The sequence below is a fragment of the Xiphophorus hellerii genome, chromosome 5 (genome assembly GCF_003331165.1).
Source record: "Xiphophorus hellerii strain 12219 chromosome 5, Xiphophorus_hellerii-4.1, whole genome shotgun sequence".
In the NCBI taxonomy this organism is placed as follows: domain Eukaryota; kingdom Metazoa; phylum Chordata; class Actinopteri; order Cyprinodontiformes; family Poeciliidae; genus Xiphophorus; species Xiphophorus hellerii.
Window position 1 is genome coordinate 2946117 of NC_045676.1, and position 14197 is coordinate 2960313.

A 14197-nucleotide genomic window follows, 5' to 3' on the forward strand; every position below is an offset into this window, starting at 1 on the left:
CCGGCCTGGCCCCTTTCATTAGAGCCTTGTTTTTGAGAGCAGGGGGGCAGATGTCCTTTGTGAATAATCCACACTGGGGGAAAATCCATACTTGTCACATTGTCAGCGTAGATGCACATTGCATGTTGTTGTGTGTCCAGCGCATGTTTGTGTGCTCTCTCTGTTCTCTTTGTCCTTGTTAATAATAACAGGGCTGAGGGCTTGCATTTCCCTCTCTGCAGGGTAGCCGTGTCATATCAGCAGTAAACAAGCTCCTTCCCCTTCAGAAAGCTCTCGACAACTCTCGCCAGCCCTGGCCACTCAAGCAGAAACCTGTCCTGCACTCCTCCACTCACTTTTCCTTTTCTCTCTCCCTCTTCCGTTTCTAATTTCTCTGTTTTCCGTCTTACTCTTTCCTCCACTTTTATGAGCCGACTTTCCCCGCTCTTTTACTCTCCCCTCAGCTCTGTCATGTAGGCTGAAAGTATTTTCTCGGTTGCCCTCGTTGTTAAGGTCAGCGTGATGGGGAGGAGGGGGAACGCTGACAAGAAAAATCCATACGTTGTCTTCTCACGCTCCTTCTGCAGCGCAGGAGCCCGAACTTGGAGCGATTTTAATAGCTGTCAACAACAATGTCAGCATCAGAACCGCTGCCCTTCCAGGGCATCAGCTTGTAACTCAACTACATTTCTCTGATTGTTTAAAGTGTGCATACCAGCCTTGTTTTAGTTCCTCTGCTTAAAACCCTCTTAAACAATAGTTTGGAAGACTCAGTTCAATTGGGGACGAAAACTGCAACATTTGATACATTCTCAGCTGCTGCATTTTACTTTGCACTGCACTACAGCAACCTGTTCCTCTCCTCGCCTGTGGGGGCGCTGCACCAAGAACCATTCAAGGAAATGACAGAAAAGCCTCTGAAGAAGACACTGAGCGCAACTTCCTTAGTCTGGAAATCTAAACAAAAATGTAGTGGTATTAGATTTTAGCAGCTGGAGGATTTATGACATTTCCTGTAAAACCATGAGCCATATCTTCCGCCAGTGCTAGTCTGGCGCGTTTATTTTGATTGCATTTACCCATATTACATTATGTTATAGTCCACTTCTTGCTTTTGGAGTGGTCTTTGGTCCGCTTGGCATTCACATACATTCTGGATCAGCAGCAGCTGTCTGATTGATTCTTCAGGCAGACCTGTAAAGACAATATTGCAGTAATCAATGCAACTAAAGAAAAACGGATAGCTGACTTTCTTTAGATCTTGCTGTGACTTCAGTCCTTTAATCCTGGAAATGTTCTTCAGGTGACAAAAGGCGGACTTTGTAATTGGCTTTATGTGTTTCTGGTCAAACAAGACATAGATAGCGAAGAAAGAGTCTAATTTTCTTTGGACTTTAGAGCTACTTATTGTTGCTCTGTGACATTAAATTCCTGTTTGTGGTTGAAATGAGCCAAGATGTAAAATAGTTAAATGCTTCCCAGAGTTCCTGTACATGGTTCAAATTGAAAGCTAAGCCACCTTTGCTCTTTTTATCTTCCTGAAAGCAGCAGAATATTTTGTCCTTTCTGTTTGCAGACCGGCGAGAACGAGGAGCTAAGGAAAGCTCACGATAAACGCCGTGAACGTCTGTGCCTGGTCCAAACCAACTATAAGACCATCCGAGATCAGATGAAGGAGATGGAGAAATCGCATGGCTTGTGAGTACGAAGTTCACCTCAGCATCTGGAAGGTCTCATTACCCAGAGGTGACAGAAACATTAACACTGGTCCCAACACAATGCAGCAAGAATGACTTCTGGTTCAACCCAGCAGAAACACCTAACTCATTCTACCTCATGCTGAAAGCTCCCTGAAACCTTCACAAATTGTCTTAGGGCCCATTTCTCTCCACATGCTGTCTGACAAGACTGGAGTGCTGGATTTAGGAAAGTAGGAGGAATTCTTCCTCTTGCCTTTGAAAAGCTCAGAGGTTTTAAGGCCAGTCAATTTGGTGCGTTTTGTGCCGAGCGTATATGTGCTTCTGCGTCTCTCCTCCCTCAGCGTTCATTAAGATGTGAGAGCCAGAGGCTGGAGGTGTCTGGTCCTGGGGGTGCAAGGTGTTTGAGAAGGCCTGCGGAGGGCGGGGGAAAGAGGGTAGACGACCATTTCCTGCTTCAACCTGTTATCTCCAGCAGGAACCACAGGATTTATTTTACACAAAAGTGGAAAATATTCTGCAAAATGTCATTAACATATGGTCTCATTTTCTCTTTTGTCTCCATGTCTTTTATCACTTTTTTTCTTTTTTTTTTCTCTCCCTGCAACCCGTCGTCACAGAGACCATTTAAAGTGTAGGTAAAGATGTGTATATTTGGTGGCCACGAGGGAGCCAAGTGTTAACTTTGTCAGCTGTTTTCTCTCCGGGTTAATTAAAGAAAACAGCGGTGCAATGTGAGCCCGTGTGAAAGTGCAGCCAGCGAGAGAAGCACGTTCAGCCCTGGGCTTGACTCGGCTCATGTTGGCTCACTGAAGCTCTTAGCATGTGTCTGAGACGGAGACGTAGGGGGAACGTCAACACCAGGAACACTGCCGCTGCACGTTTTAGCAGGTTATCACAGAAATGGTTAAGAGTGAACATTATCTCTGATGAAGTGAAAGTAAAACATTACTTTTCTCTGTGTTTTTTATTTATGTGTACGGAAGGTTTTGGGGTTTGCTGTCAGTGTTTCTGTATTTCCAAACTGCTTTGACGTGATATTGATATATTTGGCAGCTTTGCCCTTTTCAGTCAGAACCTTCCATGGCAGCAGCCACTCACTCCGTGTTATGATCTTGGCATTCATTTGGCATTAAGCCACATTCTTAAACAGCCATTAAACCCACTGGGGTGATGCTAGCCTGAATGAGAGACAATAGAAAATGATTTAAAAACTCCCATTAGTGTGAGGAAATCAGGGCCCTAACAAGTCAGTGGGGATCGGCACACAGTCTCATTGCATTTTGAGCTTGTTAGGGATCTTCCTGTAGCTTCCCTGCTGTGTTGTTGCCTTTTTGGAAAGAGGCTCAAGAGTTGATTTTGTTCCCCTTTTTGTTCTGTGCAGGACTGAAAGTAGAAACTGTTGCTGCTGCCGCTTGTGGGAAGGTTTCAGCAGATAGTTAGGCCTCTCTATGTTTGACAAATGGATTTACTCATCACTCTTCAGCAACCCAGTTATGGAGACTTTATCAGAACCAACCGTTAATACGGTACTAAAACTGCAAAGCTGATGCAAAGACTAAAAAGAAGGTTTGATAACATTTTTATTTTCAAGACCAATACTTAGAGTTCTGATTAAAAAATATTATATTTTCATTTTCTTCACTTGGTAAAAGCAGTAAGTAGTAAATGCATAATAATTAGCATGTTTGAATAGCTCTAAAACATTTGTTCTGATTGATTCGTTTGAAGACTTTGGTTAATCATTTCTTTGGTTAAGGCGTTTTCTTTTGACAATTATTTCCTATTTATTTAGAAATGTTTCTTCCGTTCTCTTTTTTGCTTCTGACAGTTAAGATTCGTAACTGTGACGAGGTGTTTTTGTTGTTGTTGTTTTTTGTTTACAACTGGAGGCAGGTGCTTTGCATCTTAATAATACCTGAACTCTGACCCCTAAACCCAGAAGAGTTGAAAACGAGGCTTCATAGAGGAAGAGCAGGACCAAAAACCAGAGAGGGGAACAAGACTTCAACGTCTCTGATTGACTTCCTAACCGCACAATCAGGCAGATTTAAAGAGGAGTGACAAAAGCAAATGAGGTGGATTAGCAGATGGTGTAATCCAGAACATGTTACTGTGGAATATCATCTCTGCTGCCCAGAAATTTTGCTGTCCGTGACCGCTATGAGCCTGTCATACAGTAACCGCCTTCAGTCAGAGGCCTCTTTAGATTCATTGCAGGACTGACTGCTACTGGAGATCCTTTCTCCCCACAGCATCACCATCCACAACAACTCTGAAGATACTTGGATGATATGAGTTTTGACAACATTTAATTTCCCTTCTGGGTGAAAAAAGTGTTTTTGGATTTAACTGAATATATGAAAGTATGTTCCTTGATTAGGTTGTGCTGTTAATTGAGAAATTGCTTTTTTTAAGTGTAGATGTACTGTATATCTGCTCCATACAGATGTATTCAGCAGCAGCCCTGTTCAGTTTCTGAGTTTCTGGTGATTTTGCATCATAGTTTTTTTGGTAATCAACTACAGTCAGCTTGGTAACATGCCTTAACTACTGAGCAGATGAGTAAAGATGGATGTGCGCCTCATTTCTGCTCTGCTTATTTTGCCTCAGCGTTTAGTCCCTCGTCTACTTCTGGATTTTCATTGCAGAAATTTGTACCTGCAGTAAGTTGGAAATGCATCTCGACTGCTGTTTCTGCCTCTTTGTTCTCGTTTTATTTCATTTTGGCTTTGAGTTTTCTATCCTGAAGTTTTGATGTTTTCCATGTTGTACCTGGATGTTTTACTTTTTCAAACTTCCCATTTCCTGTGGACTTACTCCAAATTTTTGACCCAATTTTGACCCATGCGAATGGAAACAATCAACATCAGCCACACACCTTGTTGAGTAATCCTCTTGAAGGTATTTGATACTTTACAATCCCTAAACCTGTGCAGGTATTTGTTTTTTTAAATGCAGAAATATATCTGCTTTGACAACATGAGTAACCACAGTTACCAGCCTGGAAACACATACTAGGAAATCAGAATAATACTAATGGTCTTATCAGCATGCATGCAGTGTGCAATTGGCCAGTCCCACTGAAACCACCCTGCCATTTACTATTACTGTATCACCAAATATCCTCGAAATAACATGAAGGAGAAAAATCAAGTTCTTATTTATATTAAAGAAGGAAAAAGTTGGGTTTTTTTAATCAGACTGGGGATGATGGGGGTGAGCAAATAAAATTAAAGGTTATTAAAGCATCCGCACACTGATCAAAGTTGCGCCCATAAACAGATTCCCCCTGTTTCAGAGCAATTAGCTGCAGCAGCATGGAAAAGTTCTTTCTATCTCCTCCTGCTTAATAATGGAAACTGGGCGGCCATGAGGGAACGAGCACCGAGGCCGGAGAAAGATAGCTCTCTCCTGGCTCCGTGTTCAACAGCTTTAAGGCGCACTGTAAACAAATTACAGTTCCTACAGATTTACCATCAGTTAAGAATGCTTTGTGCTTATTCCCTAATAACTGCAGTTGTTCCATTAGAAGTCACACAGAAAGAAATAAAACAGAGCTGTGAGTAAATTATCATTTACTTTCACAACAGCAGGTGGTCTTGATACTTTTAAAGCTCTATCCCCCATCAATGGGTTTCTTCGTAAATGTCTTTCTAATGAGGCTGTTCACATAAAATCCTCACAAAATGGCCATTCTCATAATTAAAACCAAACAAACATATGTGTAATAAAGAGGAATGACAAAGGGATTAAGTCTTGAACACGCTTACTGACCTTTGATAATTACAGCATAAAGAAGTCTCCTGGATAAACTAGTTGCAGGCATTGCTAGTGTGGTTTTTCTTAAACAATGGAGTCTTATGCAGTGACAAAGCATAGAGGAGGCTATTATTAAATTCAAAAACAGTTTCTGCTTGTTGTTGGTCCTTGGCTCTTGAACATCTTCTCTGGTTCTTGTTTTGACTACTCATCCAGAAAACAAGTAGTTGATGATGAAATTATGTGATTTCTCTTCTGGATTATGGCCTTTACAGGCCCATGAGATGCTTTTTGGAATACTTTGGTAATGAGAGTTTTTATACAGGATTAGTTAGGACTAAACAACTCAATATGAACTGGCACCAATGCGACACATTTCAGCCTTTTTTGCAGCTTCCTATCAGGCTTGTTTTCTGTTGTCTGAGAATTTCTTGTGTTTTCACTGACTTTGTGTACTTTCCATGTCAAACGTCACATTAGAAATTTATTCCATAAGAAAAACATTCCCCAACGTTTGACTGTGAAAAACTGTGCATACACACCATAATCACACTTACACACCGCAGAGTCGTCCTGTAGCTTCAAATTGCTCACAGGGGCAGTTGCAGTATTAAATGAAAACATTTGCCATTCTACTGCAGCCTCTAACTCCCAGGTACCCGGGCTTAACTAGTATTAGCATAGCATGAAGGCGTCCTCATCGCCAATAACGACCGCAGGAAACAGAGCTTTGTGACCCCCACAATCCATTTCCACACCTCTATCACATTGATTGAGCGAAAATGGGAGACTGTCGTATGAGTGTGAGATGGAGAGGAACGTCTTCTCATCAGCTTCTTTTGCAATTTGTGGATTTCTCACTAAATCCTGTTTCAGTTTGTAAATGAAAGCCTAATTGGAATTGAATATGTTGCGCTTAGGCTGATTGATGAGTTGGATGCAGTTGGGGCCGAGCAGGGCGTGTGTGTGTGTATGGGGGCGTGGATGTGTGTGTATATGGGGAGAAGAGGGGGGAATTCAACTGAGGCAGCAGCTACTGAGCTCAAAGTGTCATTAAGTATTCATAAGTGAGGTGTAGACATTCGAATGACCTCGTTTGCGAGTGTGTTTTTGCCACTATTTACATTTGCATGGTGCACAGGGAATGCTCCACTGCCCTGCCACACGGGCAGTGCCCTGAGCTTTAAACCAACACACACAGATGTGTACATGAAGTGTCAAAGTCAAGGCTGCTCATTTGAATACCGCTAAATATGGCTGAATAACAAAAACAGAGGGAGCCTCATTACCCCCATGTGGGTTGCCAACGGCAGCAAGGTGATGTACAGTACCAACGATTTTCCCTTGTTATACGTTTGCGTTGTACGTTTGTGTGCGAGTGGAGTTGTTTGTTCAGTTTTTATATCAGCATTTGCTTGCCTCTACAGTTTCTCGTGCATCCCCTTACATGCTGTGTGTGTTTTGTGTGTGTGTAGGTCAGGTGGAAGGAAACAGCGCCCAGAGCCGTGGCAGCTTCGACAAGAGAACAGTGACGCTGTGTGGAACGAGCTGGCCTACATGAAAAACCTCAACAGAAAACTCACCGCTGAAAAGTAAGTGACCTGCATTCAAAATCACTGGCAGCACTGCAATGAAGTTCCCAAATTTGCACACACACACGCCCACCCCTGCACGCCCACGCCTCACACACACGTGTTATTTTCTTACCTTTCCTAGCTTCACATCATGCATGTTGTCTGTAAACATCAGCAGAAAGCAGCAGCAATGAATCCATGAGCCTCATGAACTTTATTTGTAATGCTGGCTTCCCAGAAGTCAGACAAAAATATTTTTCACTCTTGAACTTTTCACATTTTGTCAAGTTGCAACGACAAGCTTTTGTTTATTTCTTAGGGATTTTGTTTGACAGAGCAGCTCACATTAATGTAAAATGGTGAACTGGAAGGAAAAAGTTTAATTGTTTAGAATATTTTCACAAATAGAAATCTGAATGTTTGTTTTCAGCACCTTAGAATCAAATAGCAATTAGAGCTGCAGTTTTTTTGTGACTCAGATGTAATCTGACTAAATGGGGTGTGTCTGTTTACATGATTTCAAGTCAGATTCTTTGATTTTGGCTCTTTTAAGCTATAAAATAGTCAACTGTGAGCAGTTTTCTTGTCGCTGCTGGAAAGAAAAGCATAAGTATAATGCTGGTGATGCAGGGTGATGTGCTGTATCAATTTTCTGACAAGCCAGTCCCACCAGAACTTCGCGATTGTTTTGTGATTTTATTTTTGAGAAAAGAAACATAACCAGGAAGTTCTGAGTAGGGCTGTTGTAAAAGAATATTTTAGTAATCGAGTACTCTATAGAATATTTTTACGATTATCCGAGGAATCAGAGCTGTCGTAGTCCAACCATCGCACCGCAAAGTTCAACAATCCTTATTGTCCCACAAACCCTGGCAAAACGGCGCACAATGCAACACCATGCTGCTAGCACTTCACACCAACTCATAGACTGAAGTAAGAGCGCTGCCCTCCACAAATAATGATCCGGGCGGAACACGGTGCGCTACATAATAAAACATAATTTAACAAAACTTCGAGGCAGATAAATTTTCCTCGAGGAATATTAGTAATCGAGATACTTGAATCATTCGAGGAATCGTTTCTGCTGTAGTTCTGAGGATGAGGACTGACACGCGCTGCCCTGCATGGCTTGCCAATGTGGCTTCTTGTACCTTTTATTTCAACAACTTCAGTTTGGACCCTCTTCCACAAAGACCAGATTTGAGGACTCCACAAAATAGTTGTCCAGAGTTATGGTGGTCTTTGTTAATAAGCTATTTTTAACAGCAAATGTCTAAAGCCAGGGGAACCTGTTAAGTGATTTGATAACTTATGAATCTGTGGTTTTATTTTAGGGATGACATTTACACAAACAAAATGAAGCCCATGTTTTAAGAACATTAAAAACTACTTTGTCTTGATCTTTAAAGTAAAATCCTAATAAATAGAAATTGATTATGGTTGCTGGTGCAAAGAACTTTACAATCCCATTTTTAGACTTGCTGACCGTGGAAACCCACAGTCTAGGTAAAGAGCTGCAGGACCAATCTGCAGACATGCTGGCTGTCTTTATGTAGAACAAAAAAGGCGTATCATTGTTCAGGTGTTCATGATCTGCAGAGGATTGTGGACAATCTGAAACTATTTATTCCACACTGACAGACTGAATGAGTCAGTCTTTTCATTGTACCAGATGCATTCTCGTTGTGTTTGGATGTTCTTTTCCTTATGCCTCTACTCCTGTTTTTATCTTCACTCTGTCTGCAGACATTTTTAGCCTTTGTGTTCTTGATCCAGAATCTGTAGCTCTATCTCAAACCCGACCGCTCCAGAAAGCTTCGCCTAAAGCTGCTGTCTTCTTCTCCCTTCTTCTTTTCACCTTCACCTCCCAGCGCGTCGCCCCGACTCCATCCTGTGCCTCTGTACCCTCTTCTTCCCCGTTTTCTCCTCGTCTGCTCAGTTGCCTCCCTCTGGCCCTCTGTGATGCTGCAGCCGGTTGAGGCCAGGGTTCTGGTACTTGCCCCCCCACCCCTCTCTCTCGCTGCCCTCCCCTCTGCTCACCCCCACTGCCCTGTCCTCCTAATCCCAGCTGAGCTCATTATGATCTAGCCCGGCTGCCTCTCTCCAAGCCTGAGCTGTCCGAGCTAATTACAAGGCTAGCAGCTCTAGTGCCGCCAATGCTGCCTGTTAAGGGATGTCCATCCGCCTTCCTGCCTGGCCGCGACCAGAGCAGCGCAGAGCCGAGCTGTAGACGGGCTGAGGGCGGGGTGCGTAGGGGTGAACATACTACTGCAGACCTGCAGGGTCCTTGGATCTGACCTGCAGAGAAAGCCACAAGGGGCCGCAGAGTGTCTGGCCTCTTTCCTAGACGTGGAGTAGGGAAGTCCGCCGGGGTTGCTGTTGATTCCCTTTATGTGCCTCTGTCCAGCTCCACTTCATTTCCTCTATTCCTGGCCCAGGGACCTCTCCTTACCCGGGTGGCTGGTGCAAAGTAAACTTAGCTGAAATCTTTAAACTTGTGCTTTGGAAAACTCTTCATCCCAGGGCATGCGTTTTCACACACACAGCCTCTTTTCTATGCTGACATTTTTATCTGTTGCAAGGTTATGGGATAAACCATTGTTAACCAAGCTATTAAACTGTTTTGCTCCTCCCAATTGACCTTATTTTATTTTTTAAAGTGGAAGCAATGAGTCCGAACAGCGAAAACAAATGTAGTTCAGAAAAAGCAAGTAGTTTGACAGAAAACTCACATTTAAAGCTTGTTTTTCCATCAACTGTTCCATAATAATTGTTTGTGAAGGTTAGGCTGGACAAGTGTTAGCAATGATCCACTAATTAACTAATGGATAATGAAAAATTCAGGGCTTTTAATGGGGAGTGGCTTTTTTTGAGTTTAAAGTCTCTCTTTAAACTCTCGTTTTTGTTCTTCATCATCATGTTATGACTCACAGATGTGTCCTTTCACCTTCTGCATAAACTGCACGTGTAAAACACTGTTTACATGCCCAGATGACCCAGTATGAATATGGCTCTGATGATTCCTGCCCAATAGGTCTCCCACTGTGTTAGGAGAAAGTTGTGAAAAGATTGAGGAAGGTGAAACAAATCTGCTTTTATGGTTGATCTACAAGCCCCCCTGCAGCTTAATTTAATGACGCAAAGCTGCCTCAGAGAAGGCAACATGCTTCTGACTCATTTTAATGGCACATTTATGTTGATATATAAATTCCTGAGCCTTAAACTACTCTGCAGTGATTTCAGTCTGACTAATCTGCAAACCATCTTGGTAAAAGAAATAAATAAAGATTTGCTTCATAATTTGGATTTTAAACATAACTAGTATGTGAAGCTGCCATACTTCTATGTGGGAGGTTCCTGATAATTATTCAAAATGACCATGTTTTTGACAGCATAAAGCCAAAAATCAAGAATTCATGTTGCTGAACTTGAGAGTTTCAGCAACTTCTGAATCAGAGAATATTGACAGATAGTAATTTCTATTATGAGCTTGACATATATTTTGATTAATGTTTCTATTAATTGATCACTTGGAAGAACTTTTAACATTTAAAATTATTTATCAGACAACTAGTTGATCCTTAAAAATGAAAAAAAAAAAAAAACCCAATGGAATGACAACGTCACAGCAAAAGCTGTGTACCGCATCCTGACACAGATGAACATGGGAAACTCCACACCCTTAATTCCAATAGACATGCACTTTTCAGAACCAGAGCACATCAGAAGCGTTACACATATTTTAGACATGAAGGAGATCCCAGAAATCTCCTCTTTGCTTAAAAATTATTTGCTTCTCGGTTGTTTGTGTTATGTCTTCTACCCACCAATGATATCATGAGTGGTGATGGATTGTGGTGAGTTACATTCAACAGACCAAACTGTTGGGACCTTTTTTCTCTCTCCTTTTTCTGTTTTTTCATTTTTTGTTTTTGTTTTCTTTTTCTTAATTCATGCCAATCATGCTTTTAACAGAATGATCTAAAGTTGTTTTTTATTTGTTGATTCTGTCAACATAAATGGTCAACTTGAGAACTATTTCCTTTAATACTTCAAAATAAGAGTTTCAACAAATCTTAATCAAATCCTCATGCAATAGCTTCCTTCACTTCAGCAAACGGTCACATGGCGACTGTAACTGGAGAGGGATAAGATGTTTTCTGGTGTTTTAAATTTGCAAGAGCTCATAATGAACAATGTAGTTTCACTTCAGCTTCTAGTAAATCTGAAAGAATCTGATCAGATTTCAAAATCCTTTGTTAGATTATCTTTGGTAAATCGCAGAGATAATGTCTGAAACTGAAGGCATAACATTTTTGATGACATGTTACTGTTCTGGTTTGATTACCACAACTAGCTATGAGGAGATAGTTTTGCCACTTAACCAGCAAATCCAAGCATTACTGAGAACAATCTTCTTATAATTATTATTCTTGTTAGATCATATATTACCCTGATTTATCACTTTACACATTTTAAGCTGCTTCTAGTTGAATATCTTTTTGCTTTGCCTGTACTTTTAGAGAAAAAAGGCCCCCAAAAATAAATATAAGCTCCAGTGAATATTTTCTTTATGCCATTCCTGGTAACTCTGGGCAGAATGGGTGAGAAAAGTTGCAGGGGAATCTCCTTATCCACCTCATTATGCTTCTGTCTGTGGCGCTCCATGTCCATGCTTGCTAATTGTTGTTAAAGGTCTATTGGTGAAAAGAGGTAGGGCTTATTTAGGCTCCATAAACAGAATAAACACACACAGCGCACCCTCAGACTGAAGATGCTACACTCAGACGACATCAAAGCACGGGTTAGATAGCTATTACTGGGGGAAAAAAGCCTTTGAGATCATTTGCACTGCTCCTCTGCACAGAGTGACCATTATGGATGTGAACCTCCCCAATAAGCGACGTTGACTCTAATTAAGTCTAATAAAGCTTGCCCTAATGTCCGCCGTATTCCACCATTTCGTTTCTTTTCATCTTGATTTGCTAAAAGGTGTTAGAGGTAATGAGAGTCTTTTGCCCCTTTGGACCAGGGATTAGCTGAAGGAGGGACACATTTGTGCACATGCTCAAACACAAACAGAATGATTTATGCATGTTTTCTAATTAGTAAAGTGAGTTTTTTTCCCCTCATTAATTACTTTAAAAACAGTTGGCATGTCAAAGAAAGAAAAATCTTTATTCATAGAAAGTAATTATGGTCTAAGGTTCAGTGTGTCTGAAAGTGATTTTAAAAGGCACAGCTCAAAAACAAAACGCTGTGCCCAGTATACTCAATTTAAAAAGCCGCTACCTGATTAAATGTTTAATTTTTGTAAACAGATCAGATTTTTTTATGCTTAATACATTAAAATTTTACATAATTATTAGTAGAATATATAAAATATGGGAATACTTGAAACTCCATTTAAAAACACTTATAACTGCATATTTGAATACACTGCTTGGCCAAAATAAAGGTCACCACCACAGAAAAAACAATAAAGATCATCCATTGTAATATTTAATTGTACTGCCTTTAATCTTGAGTATAAATCACATTTTCTGTGGCGTTGTCTCCATAAGCTTCTGCAACGTCTCCAGATTTATTTCCATCCTGTGTTGTATTAATATCACCGTGTCATCATGGAAGAAAACATCCATTGATGAAATAATCTGGTCATTCAGTATCGTCATTTAGTCAGCTGACCTCATATTGTTGCTGAACTTTGACCTGGCCAACTGCAGCAACCCCAGATCACAGCACTGACTCCACATGCTTGTACATTAGACACACTGCATGATGGGTGCTTCACATAAAAATAAAAATATTTTTTATTGCCCACAATGGAGAAACAGTTGCAAAGTGATGGGCAATCAAAGCAAATTCTTACATAGAGAATATAAAATATGTAATAAAGAATAACTATCATCCCATCACTGTGTGAGAGGGTAAATCTGACCACATTTCTTTCTCAAAGACGATGGTTCTCCACTCTCCTTCCAGTTTTTATTAAAGCTTTGCCAAGTTCTCAACCCAGCTGTAGTTGTTTCTACATCTCCATAGATATTTCTCTGCTTGATGCCAGTGATTTGACCCTTCTTACACAGACTAACATCTTATCCACAGACTAACATCTTAACCACGACATGGTCTTAACCATGTTGTGGTTAAGACATGAGAAACTACTCATTAGATCAGCTGGAGTTAAAAAACACTTGTCCATGCAGTGAAGATACAATAGGAAGTTCAGATAAACTTTTGTTTTTTGGCCAGTTCAAAGCCCAAATATAATTAATATGCATTGGTATGCACAGTGGAAGCCATCTTGGCATCTTGGAAGCTAAAATCTGCTGTCTTCAGTATCTCAGCCACTAAGGAAAATGAATGGCGCTCCTGGATTGGCTGCTTTGCAAACAGCATCTAATAGTGTGCAAAGTTCCACTGCATTGAAGTATTTCAGTTTCCCAAGCTAAATTATTTGATTTTAGATATAATCAACAAAAACAATCTGCCCATAGAAACTCAGTTAGGCAGTAAACTGTATTTCAGTTCCCAACCACAAGACGCTGCTTCACACCAATAGTTATAACTCAAATTACAAAAGATCTCAAAAGAGGCGGTTGTATTCATTGAAAGGGTTGCACCAAAAGGTCCGCCTGCAGAGCATATATTCATCTCCATGGCAACTACCAGGACATGGAGCCATAACTGCAACATTAACGAGCCTCACAGTATTTAAACACCCAGCTGTGCAGTCGTTCCTACAACTAGCTATATCAGCTAGATGGTTTAATCCTTGGGTCATGTCTGTCAGTATGAATTAGCATTTAATGCATCACTCAAAAAAATGCATCTAGAAAAAGGAACAAAACATATATAAATCGCAAGATCAGCCAGACTATGAAAAAACTGCCACTTATAGTCCAGTAAATACGGTAATGATTTTTTTATATATTTAATTGTTCGTGTTGCATCTCAGGAGCATGTATTATTCTCAGAACATCTCCGTCTTGGTTAATTCCCCATCTCTCGCAGGCAAAGCAATCGCTGCTCCATCTAGGTGTTAGTAAATAAGGTTGCAGTGGTGCTCCATCTCCACAATGTGACGTTGGGAAACGTGACGACACGCACCAATGAACTCCATCTGAAATCCAATCTTTTGTTCTGTTGGGGAAACTGTGCTTATCCTTCAGCGCAGCCCAA

At 40.9% G+C, this 14197-nt stretch overlaps 1 protein-coding gene across 2 annotated transcripts in view; it reads left to right on the forward strand.

The window, feature by feature from the left end:
- The window catches only part of cntln (centlein, centrosomal protein), a 115824-nt gene that overhangs the window by 36856 nt on the left and 64771 nt on the right, over positions 1-14197 (forward strand). For both annotated transcript variants that reach the window (XM_032564116.1, XM_032564115.1), the window contains 2 exons: positions 1556-1677; positions 6914-7030. In XM_032564116.1, coding sequence (XP_032420007.1) covers positions 1556-1677; positions 6914-7030 — 239 coding nt within the window. The remainder of the gene's footprint in view (positions 1-1555; positions 1678-6913; positions 7031-14197) is intronic.